Here is an 11,292-nt window from a genome sequence, read left to right as displayed (position 1 = left end):
ATTACATCATCATATCAAAGTGAGGCATCAAATCCTCACGTGTGAGACGCTGGAACAAGCAGATGTTTGACATTCTTGTTTAAAATTAATGATTCATCACGATGAAAAGTGTTGCAAAGTAAATTTCACACTTAAAACTTTGAGCTTAAAGCTTTGAAAAATTAAATAAAATTGATGATTTGTAATAAATGGCACTAAAACACGTGGGAAACACCTACAAAAAATTCAGTTTCAATTCTACATTTTAGGACTGTTAAACTAAGGATTGTTTTTAATTATCTGCACATTATTTCCAATTGATTTAAAATGTCAGTAAACGTCCGTCACAAGTTCCAAGAGCTCAAGGTGACATCTTAAAATGTCTTGTTTTGTCTCACCAATAATCCAACACCAAGATATATTCACTATATACATCATCATAGCAGGTGTTTGACATTCCTGTACAGAAGTAAATTTGCGTGTGCTCTGCTGCAGTTTATCTTCCAGTCGTGTCAGCAGAGCTCGTCGCATGTTTTTCATAATAAAACACCCAGTCTGTTAAAACTATGTCACCAAACTGGCTGAGCTCTGGCAGGAAATACCTTTTCTGAAACAGAATGTGTGTGACTGTGAACGTCCCGCAGGTCGGTGACGGATCCGCGCGACGGTCGGAAGGGTGCTTTGAAGAATGGCTCATATGTCTCAGAACCTGGTCTCCTGCAAGAGGGTCTTCAGGGAGCTGAGGATGCTGTGCTTCTTCAAACACGACAATGTAAATGAGGGCGCGGGGGGGGGGGTGTTGTTGTGAATGTGGAGAGACGGAATCAGACGTTTTTATTAGGTGATGAAAACGAGCCGAGGACTAAATGTTTTTGTCTGTTTTCTTTTCTTACTGAACAACGTAGTCTTGTCGGCTCTGGATATTTGCAGCCTCCGCAGATCGACTGCTTTGAGGAAATGTATCCTTGTTCATGTGGAAAACACAGTCACAGCCTTCGTTTGTTTGAATCATCTCCATGTACAGCAGAGCGTTCACCCGACCTCCTCACTCATCACGTGCATTTACGTCCTCGCGCCTTCTGTCCCACTTTCTCTTCTTTTAATTGTCCCTGATGTCCTCCTTTTTATTCACTTAATTTAGCTTCTCGTCGTCTAAATCCAGCTCATCTGCTGCAGACGTGAGCTCGGCCACTGGTGAATATTAATGTGGAGAGTCGATGTGATTCTTTCTTTTTCATCCTCGGCGCCGGCGACAGTCAGAGCGGCAGCCATATTGTTTTCAGGTCGTCCGTCCGTCTCATTCTCGGGAAACGATATCTCAGTGACGCCTTGATGGAACTTCTTCAAATTTGGCAGAAACATTCAATAGGACTCAAACTGATTAAACTGATTTAGATGTTGGAGGTCAAAGGTCAAGGTCACAGTGACCTCACAAATGACACGTTTTGCCATGTGAACGTTATGTTTCTGTAACGCGTTGAGGGAATTTCTTTAAATCTGGTAAAAACGTTCATCTAGACTCCAGGACAAACTGATTAGAAATTTGGGCTAAAGATCAAAGTTCAAAGGTCAAGGTCAGTGTGGCCTCACAAAACACCTTTTAGCAATAACTCACTTTATTATTTCACACAAGTAGTTCGTATTTTATTAGGGATGTTGCAAATCACGTTTTTTTGCCGCCAATACTTATCATCTATGATAGTGAGATCGGACGATACCGATCATGTTTGTCGTGCACTGCAGATGGCGTACGTTATATCAGTCCCACATGGCCGACATGTTTTGTTTTGGCGCCTGTCGACAGCACACGGTGCTTCTCTCAGCCGCAGACACCAGAGGATTAACCACAGGTGATCGGTCTGAAGGTGATCAGTGACTAGGAGCGTTAATGCCGATCCACTGATCACATGTTTTTAATGAGAAAAAGACCGATAACGATCGGTGGCTGATCCTTATATATTATATGACTTTGATAAACAGGGATTTAATCTGAAACTAGTCTGAGTGGCGGAGGGATACGACCACGAAGGGTAGTTTTTATGTTTTATTGACACTTGTTGTTAAGCAACTGTCCTCGTACTAAAAATGAGACCTGTGGCTTGAGATGCATCGTGTTCGTGTAGGCGGAGGTCAGTCCGTGTGTGTGAGAGCTTTTTTCCTTGACAGCAAACCGCCCTGCAGCTACGTTGATAACAGAACTGATGCAGAGCGACCTCCACAAAGTGATCGGTGGCTCCGCAGCCTCTCACCACCGACCACATCAAGGTCTTCCTCTATCAGATCCTCCGAGGTGAGCGGCTCGCACAGAGGAGTGATGGTTGATATGGCGAGCGTGAGAGGAAAGATGTCACTCCATCTTCTGTTCTGATCAGCACAATGTGATTTACTCTCAAAGATTCTGTGTTATGTTGTTTATTCAGCTTTGTGAGAATATTTTAAAATCATTTATTCAAACAGCAGCAGGTGTGTCCCTGTGAATTAATTCCTACTTTCAGCATCAGTTTCCTCGTGGATATCATTAAGACCAGCAGCCTGGGAGCCACGTCTGGTCCTGACGACCTCATGTTAAATTAGTCTCAAATCACTGGCTCAGACATCAGTTTTAATATTTTCCGTTCTCAAAAGCATCTTTTTTTAATTTCCTTTTAACATTGACACAACCTGCAGAAAAAACGTTCCAGCAGGTGGGTTTGTAGTTTGAGGCCCTGATCCAGAGAGTGATCCAGTACGTGTGATTGTTGTTGTGTCGTTCAGGTTTGAAGTACCTGCACACGGGATCCTGCACCGAGACATCAAACCTGGAAACCTGCTGGTCAACAGTAACTGCGCCTGCTCAAGGTAAAACTCTGCTCCTGCACTTAAAAACATTATTTAAAATTACTATCGTTGAAACGAACTCAACCACTCAGACGACTCAATAAAAATGCATCAACGGGCATTTTCACAGTTTTAATGTCAGACTGTGAAATTCAGTCTCTGTTTTTACTCACAATATTAAATCAGTAAGTGAATTATCCTGAACAAGTAGATTTGAATGTGTCTGACCTGCAGTAAAGACTGAATTATTCCCTCAGTTTGAAATGAAAATCTCATCGTCACGTTGTCTCTGGTCAGATTTGTGAATTTCGGGTTGGCCCGTGTGGAGGAGCCATACACCCACATGACCAGCGAAGGTGGTGACTCAGTACTACAGAGCGCCCGAGGTGCTGATGGGCTGCCGGCACTCGGCTCGGCCATCGACGTCTGGTCAGTGGGCTGCATCTTCGCGGAGCTGCTGGGACGACGGATCCTCTTCCAGGCCAGAGCCCGATTCAGCAGGTGAGACGAGGCGACGCTTCACCTGACTGTGACTCCCACAATCCACCTGTCCAGTCATCGTGTATCTGTACCTGCTGGTTCCTTAGACGGGAATCATTTCCTCTTCAGGTTCATATCTCAGCACGTCCAAAAAAACAGCAGCCCTGAAGGGAAAATGCCTTCTGTTATTATGAAGCAGCAAAATTTAACAGCATTGCACCATAGTGAGATAAAAATACAAAATGTGTACAGCTCCAACTAAAGGTTGACGTCACTAATGTTAAAAAGTAGTGATAAAATTACCCAGAGACCAAGCGATCTTTAATTCAACCTCTAATCCAGGTTTAATTTATCTTGATTTAAAACAGAAAACCAGACAATAGTTTGATGTTTTTTTTAACTTAGTGAAACAGTAAAAGTCAGTTTGATTTCCATGAATTTTCGTTTCTGCTTCTTTCCGTTTTTTTGAGACAACAAAAACAGCTTAATTTTCTTTGTAATATTTTTTACTTTTCATCAGGTTACCACTGAGTTCTCTTCAGAATAAAAGCTGAACCAGTTTTATAAAGCCCTATTTTGGCTTCATAAACCTGGTTCAGCTTTTATTGTGAAGGGAGCTCAGTGATGTCCATCAGTCAGGTTTATCAGGCTGTTTTGACTAAATAATAATCCAGAATACTTCCACCTGACTTGTTTCTCTCTCTCTCCTCCAGCTGGATCTGATCACAGACCTGCTGGGAACTCCCCTCTGTCGGCCCTGGCGTCGGCCTGTGAAGGAGCCAGAGCCCACATCCTGAGGGGCCGCACAAACCGGTACAGTCGTGACTGCGTGGTCTGCTCTGAATCCTCACCAACATCAACACTCTAGTTTCTGTTCTCACACATTCTCCCACAGAAGAAACAACATGTTAACCTGTGGTATCTGTTCAGGTTTGACTCACTTCTCCAAAATAATCACTGCATCACATTCATTTTGAATTAATAATTAATTATTAGATGTTTTTATGTTCAGCACACAGATTTTTAACCTTCTAAATTCTGCACACGTCTCCTCTCCTGCATGTCTCTTATGATTTTGAAAGAGAAATATTATATTTATATTTATAATATTTTTGGTGTCAAATCTATTTATTATCAGGATGAACCCTTTGAGAGTCTGGTCTTGTTTTTCGGGGGGGGGGGGGCTCAGAAGAGCAAACGAAACTAAGCAAAACAACACAAAACAAATACAACACAACAATGGCAGAGAGGAGAAAATAAGACAATCTATCGACTTAATAACGAAAACAGAAAAGAGTTCCAACCTCAGAACAGACAGTAACAGTCACTGAAACACTAAGAGAATAAAACATGTTTAAATGAGTCGAATGAAGAATATGTTCAGGAGACGTCGTCTTTAGAGACAGAGGAGGCTATGAAGAGCCCTGTGTAGCCCTGTTAGCTCTGTTAGCTCTGTTAGTTCTGTTACCCTGTTAGCTCTGTTAATTCTGTTAGTCCTGTTAGTTCTGTTAGCCCTGTGTAGCTCTGTTAGCTCTTAGCCCTGTTAGCCCTGTTAGCTCTGTTAGCCCTGTAGCCTGTTAGCTCTGTTAGCCCTGTTAGCCCTGTTAGCTCTGTTAGCCCTGTTAGCTCTGTGCGCTCTGTTAGCCCTGTTAGTTCTGTTAGCCCCTGTTAAGCCCTGTTAGTTCTGTTAGTTCTGTTAGTCCTGTTAGTTCTGTTAGCCCTGTTAGCCCTGTTAGCTCTGTTAGCTCTGTTAGCCTGTTAGCCCTGTTAGTTCTGTTAGCTCTGTTAGCCCTGTTAGCCCTGTTAGTCTGTTATCTCTGTGCGCTCTGTTAGTCCTGTTAGCTCTGTTAGTCCTGTTAGCTCTGTTAGCCCTGTTTAGCTCTGTGCGCTCTGTTAGCTCGTTAGTCCTAGCTCTGTTAGTCCTGTTAGCTCTGTTAGTTCTGTTAGCCCTGTTAGTTCTGTTTAGCTCTGTTACCCTGTTAGCCTGTTAGTCTCTGTTAGCTCTGTGCGCTCTGTTAGTCCTGTTAGCTCGTAGTCCTGTTAGCTCTGTTAGCTGTTAGCTCTGTTAGCCCTGTTAGCTCTGTGCGCTCTGTTTAGCTCTGTAGTCCTGTTAGCCTCTGTTAGTCCTGTTAGCTCTGTTAGTTTCTGTTAGCCCTGTTACGCTCTGTTAGCTCTGTTAGCCCTGTTAGCTCTGTGCGCTCTGTTAGCTCTGTTAGTCCTGTCTAGTTCTGTTATTCCTGTTAGCTCTTGTTAGTTCTGTTAGCCCTGTTAGCTCTGTTAGCCTGTTAGTTCTGTTAGCCTGTTAGCTCTTCGCCTTGTTAGTTCTGTTAGCCTGTTAGTTCTGTTAGTTCTGTTAGCCTTTTAGCTCTGTTAGGCCCTGTTAGCTCTGTTAGTTCTGTTAGCCCTGTTAGCTCTGTTGCGTCCTGTTAGTCTCTGTAGTTCTGTTAGCCCTGTTAGTTCTGTTAGTCCTCCCCCCATGTTAGCCTGTTAGACCTGTTAGCCCTGTTAGCCCTGTTAGCCCTGTTAGTTCTGTTAGCCCTGTTAGTACTGTTAGCCCTGTTAGCTCTGTTAGCCCTGTTAGTTCTGTTAGCCCTGTTAGTTCTGTTAGCGCTGTTAGTTCTGTTAGCCCTGTTAGTTCTGTTACCTCTCTTAGCCCTGTTAGCTCTGTTAGCTCTGTTAGCTCTGTTAGCCCTGTTAGCTCTTTTAGCCCTGTTAGTTCTGTTAGCCCTGTTAGCTCTGTTAGCCCTGTTAGTTCTGTTAGCACTCTTAGCTCTGTTAGTTCTGTTAGCCCTGTTAGCTCGGTTACCTCTGTTAGTTCACCACTACTAATATTTAGTAGATTTTTGTCTCACTCTAATATTTAAGAGTTTAAGAAAGCCCTGTTAACGATATATATTCAGGGAAACACTCAAAGCTTCCTTATTGAAATGTGTCCACCAGGGGGCAGAATCCATCTTAACCTCCACCACAGAGGTTCTGTTTTCACATGTTTGTACTGAAGCGATTTGCACTGACCCTGGTGGAGGGCTGGAGGATGAACCAGGGAAGAACACAGTCCGTGTTGTTGCTCTCCCTGAGTGAACCTCTGGTTGTAAACTTTGATGGAAATGAAATGTCTGATCCCCAACTTCACATCTAAGTGCGTTACTGCTGGGAACATTTTATGTGAGGTCACATGAGGTCAGTTTGTCGTGGCACTAAAACCTGAGTCTGTCCCTGGCTGTGACTTTATAAAAATAACGATGAGTTTCATAATGTCACTGATGTTTTAAACCGGATCAGTCGCATCTGGCTGAAACTCAATCCACTTAACAAGATCATCCCTTTAGTAAACACAAACAGAATCACCATGACAACATGTTACTGATGGACTGTGTTTATATCTGAGAAGCAGGTTTTCAGAAGCTCTTTACATTTCGTCCTCAGCCGTCGCTGTCGGTGCTCTACATGCTGTCTGACGGAGCCACTCATGAGGCGGTGCACCTGCTCTGTCGGATGTTGGTCTTTGATCCGGTGAGTTCAGATGAACTAACACTGACACACTGACGGCTTACAGCTGTCCAGTCATCCAGTCAGGCATCACTAGAAATACTCTGTTCACATCCTCACTGAGTAAATGTCCCAGCTGCTCTCTCTTAAAGTGACAGTACCTAATTACCGAAGAAAATCTTTTAATTAACATGTTCTACACATGAAATATGAGATAAATTTAATAGAAACATACGTATCCATTATAATTTATTTACTTTTACTAACTCAAACTGCACAGATACATCTAGGAATTTTGCAAGAAAACTATAAGGGAAAAATATCAAGCTAACCCTGGTCTGACACACAGCTTCAGCTTTTGTCAGTGTTGATCACAAAATTATTTGTATAGCACATTATCAAACACAGAGGTCATGGAAAGTGCTGAACAGAAATAAAGAAGAATAAAAATATAAGTAAATAAGAAAACGGTATAATAAAGATAATATCTAATTAAAATACAAGATAAGATGAAGGCAGAGGAGAACAGAGCAGTTTTTAGCTTGATTTGATCTCCATTGGGAGCTGGTTCCTGCTGGTTCCGGCTGGTTCCAGTTGGTTCCTGCTGGTTCCGGCTGGTTCCAGTTGGTTCCAGCTGGTTCCGGTTGGTTCCGGCTGGTTCCGGCTGGTGGCTGGTTCCGGCAGCATAACGACTGAAAGACATTTTAGTTCAGTTTCAGTTTAATTTTAACTCCAGTAAGTGACCAGCTCCTGCAGATCTTAGAGACATATTGGGCTCAAGCACATCAAATATTTCTGAAATATTCGAGGACCAGACCGTTTAGTGACACAACAAGTAAAAATAAGTAAAACTGTTTCTCTGTGTTTGGACAGATTTTCAAACCATCCATCCATTAACTGAGCTGCTCATCCTGCGAGTTTGAAGCTGTGTTTTCCAGCTGTGTTCAGACCCTTCATGTTTCCACCCATCAGTCTAAACTCAATAACACAGAATGATGGAGTTAAAAAACTTATAGAAGTTAATCTCATTTACTAAAGTATTCAGACCCTTTGCTGTGGCTCCACGTTCTGCTTCCTGTCATCCAAACAACAGTGAGCTAGTTCGTCTCTGAACTCCTTCTGGACACACCTCGCAAATATTTTGTTTAATTTAAATATTTAGTTTAAATTGAAACAGTTTTTATCAAAGAAACAGGAGGAAATAAGTAGCGCATTTTGTTGGGGACTATTTTCAGCGGCGGATTAATCTACAGTTTTTGGCTGCAGCAGGACGGTGTGTTTAAGACTGAAGCCACTGAGCTTCGCAGTCGAGTCCAAACTGGATCCAGTAAAGCATGAACTTCCTGTCAGCTCCTCTCTCCGGTCACTCACTGCGTTCTCTCCTCCAGACTAAAAGGATTTCTGGCAGCGACGCCCTCTCCCACCCTTACCTGGACGAAGGGCGCCTGCGTTACCACACCTGCATGTGTCAGTGCTGCTACTCCGTTCCCAGCGGCCGAGTTTACACCCGGGACTTTGAGCCGGTAGCTGAGCGGCCGTTCAGCCACAGCTACGAGAACAGTCTGCTGTCTGTGTGGCAGGGCAAAGGTACGGTGGCCATTTTGAACGCGTTCACGGTCTCCAGACGTCTCCTGGGTTTAGAACTGGTCCTGTGACATTTCCAGCTGTTTCTGTTTGTGTGACCTTCTTTTCTTTTCCCAACATCAGAGTTAATCCATCGCTTCATCACGGAGCACCAGCAGGGCAAACGGGTGCCGCTGTGCATCAACCCTCAGAGTGCTGCCTTCAAGACCTTCATCAGGTGAGGAGGAGGAGGAGGGAGGAGGGAGGAGGAGGTAGGAAGGAGGAATGAGGCGAAGGGAGGAAAAGATCCAGGCGGGTCAGGCAGTGCAAGGCGCGAGGGAGGCATAGGAGGAGTGAGCGAAGGAGGAGCGGAGGTAAGGGCACGGGGGGATGATGGAGGAGCGGAGGAGGAGGATGGGGGATCAGCAGGCGCAGGCGAGGGAGGAGGGGAGGGAGGAGGATGAGGAACGAGGTATGGGAGGAGGATGAGGGGAGGAGGGAGGAGGAGAGAGGAGGGAGAGAAGGGAGGAGAGGAGGATGGAGGGAGGACAGGGGAGCAGGGAGGAAGAGAGGGAGGAGGAGGAGGGAGGAGGAAGGGAGGAGGAAGGAGGAGGAGGGAGGAGGAGGGAAGAGGAAAAGAGGAGGGAGGAGGAGGAGGGAGGAGGAAGAGGAGGAGGGGAGGAGTGAGGAGGAGGAGGGGGAGGAGGGAGGAAGAGGAGGGTAGGAGGAAGGAGGGAGGAGGAGTAGGGGGAGGAGGAGGATGGTCGAGAGGGAGGGAGCGGAGGAAGAGGAGGAGGAGGGAGGAGGAGGGAGGGGGAGGAGGAGGAGGAACAAACTTGACATAATGATTGAACTTCAGTGACCTTTCATTCCATAGACTTGAAGTATGAAAGTGTATCACTGATACTATTGATCTATTTATTTATTATATCTATTGATTATCAGCGATATTTCTGTTTTTCTTGTTGTTCGTCCGTCTCGTTCTCGTTGACACGATATCCCAGTAACATCATGACGGAACATTCACTTCGACTCAACGATGAACTGATTAGAAAATGGTGGCTAAAGGTCAAAGGTCAAGGTCACAGTGACTGTAATATATGAGGAACGCCCAGAGGGAGTTTCTCTACATCTGACACACAAACGCTCATTAATTCAGACACTAATTACGACACAATTTAACTCAAATGTCAATACGGATAAAATGAAGTGATGACGTTTTATATCCCAAAGGTCAAAGGTCAACTTCGCTGTGACATCATAGTGTTCTGTAGAAGCACCTCTGGTCATATTCAGTGCTGTAACTGAGGAAGGAGAGGCTGTGACCATATTTCCTGTGTCTTGTCTGGTTGGCGGAGGGATACAAACGTGAGGCGGTGGTTCTAGTTTTTTCAACAAAGACAATAAAAGAGACTTGACTGTGAACATCCAGCAAAATGCTTTATAAACTGTGCAAGAATAAAAGAATAAGAATAAAATAATTAATAAATCAATCAATAATACTCATCGAAGTCAAATTTTACCACCTGCCAATATTGACTTTCATGAATATTTTTATTTGTATCAGTCACTTTATGTATTTTCTTTATGTTCCATGTTTGTGTCCGCAGGTCGACGGCGTGGCATTCCTCCAAGGTGTCCAGGAAGGAGGAGAGATGAGCGGCCGTCCTCTTGGGGCTGGAGGAGCGACAGCAGCTGGAGAAAGGATTTCATCGGCTTTGGCGTCTGAAAATACCGAAGAGTTTGGGTCTTTTTTTCTTCTTCTTTTTGTTTCTTCTTGTTCATGTGGCGAGATGCAGAGAGGAAACGACACCCGACCCCACCCTCCTCAAAACCCTCAAATATTTTTTTTTTCTCGGTATAAATCAATGAAATTTGTTGAATATGAAAACTACAGCTTCACTCTTAACGACCCAGACGGCTGATCAGCTGATGCTCGAGGCGTTTTCGGTGCTGAATTAAAAAAAAAAAAAAAAAATGCTGCTGAAGTGCTTGAGGAGGAATAATAAGAGGAGAAAAACTGAACTCGGTACTCGTTAGTAGAGACGTTAATGAATAATGATTTTAATTGTTTGGTAGAATCGTTGCTTAGTTGATTTTTTTTTTTTTGAAGTCATTCCAGCCCTGTGCAATATGGTTTAACTGAAACACATCGGGGACACTGAACACTCAGATCAGCCAATCACAAGCTCCCATCATCACCCGCCAAACAACATGACACCGTGACCGCCAAGGTTTTTGTTTTCCTTTTTTTTTTTTTTTTTTTTTTTTTTTGGACTGCATTTGAACACATCACTCACTGTGTTTTTTCGTCGCTCGGCGTCTCGTGCGTCGACGCGGCCGTAATAATGCAATTAAACAGATGTAGCAGGTTTTAACCACAGTTCCCAGGTGTTTCTCCACATACACTTTAAGCTTTGTTAATGTTTTTCCAGCGACATCACCCCCCCCCCCCCCTCCTCCTCCTCCTCAGTGGAGGTCCTCAATGACTTCTTCTTCTTCTTCTCTTCTTCTTCTTCTCCTCCTCCTTCCTGTCTCATGTGTAAACACCGTGTGGACTCGCCCAGTGTGTGTTTTTGTCCGGCTGACTCCTCGGCCTCGACACCAGCGGAGAGAGAGAAAGAGGAAGTGACGGCGACCATGTTTTTTTCTTTTTTTTTTTTTTATTATTATGGTTTCTTAATTTATTGAGTGTTTGTTGACGAGTGTGTGTCTCCACCTTTTTGTGTTTGAAGCGACCCCTCTCGGTCTCAGTTACCTCAAACCCTGGGAAAACAAACGAACTGAAGGCTGAGGACCCGGGGTGCACGTGGGATATGTGCATATCTATAAACTGAAACCCTCCCGTCACATCTTTACCGTCATTCCTCCAGAGTCAGTGACTTCTTTTACCTCGTGCTCGCTCCCCGTCTCTCGCCCCCGCCGCTCAGAATCAGTGTGAGTTTTGAGAGAAGGAAGTTGCCG

At 44.3% G+C, this 11,292-nt stretch overlaps 1 protein-coding gene across 1 annotated transcript in view; it reads left to right on the top strand.

Moving 5' to 3' along the window:
* Positions 1-10,264, top strand: part of LOC111238858 (serine/threonine-protein kinase NLK2-like) — an 18,775-nt gene extending 8,511 nt beyond the window's left edge. Inside the window, exons 9-12 of the mRNA XM_022768567.1 lie at positions 6,703-6,789; positions 8,154-8,352; positions 8,473-8,566; positions 9,939-10,264. Of these exons, the coding sequence (XP_022624288.1) occupies positions 6,703-6,789; positions 8,154-8,352; positions 8,473-8,566; positions 9,939-9,987 (429 nt within the window). The 3' untranslated portion in view covers positions 9,988-10,264. The remainder of the gene's footprint in view (positions 1-6,702; positions 6,790-8,153; positions 8,353-8,472; positions 8,567-9,938) is intronic.
* The last annotated feature ends 1,028 nt before the right edge of the window (positions 10,265-11,292 follow it).

This window comes from Seriola dumerili, unplaced genomic scaffold (genome assembly GCF_002260705.1).
Source record: "Seriola dumerili isolate Sdu_G_001 unplaced genomic scaffold, Sdu_1.0 BDQW01001700.1, whole genome shotgun sequence".
NCBI lineage: Eukaryota > Metazoa > Chordata > Actinopteri > Carangiformes > Carangidae > Seriola > Seriola dumerili.
Note: the sequence above shows the minus strand (reverse complement) of the source record. Positions and strands in the feature narration are given on the sequence as shown.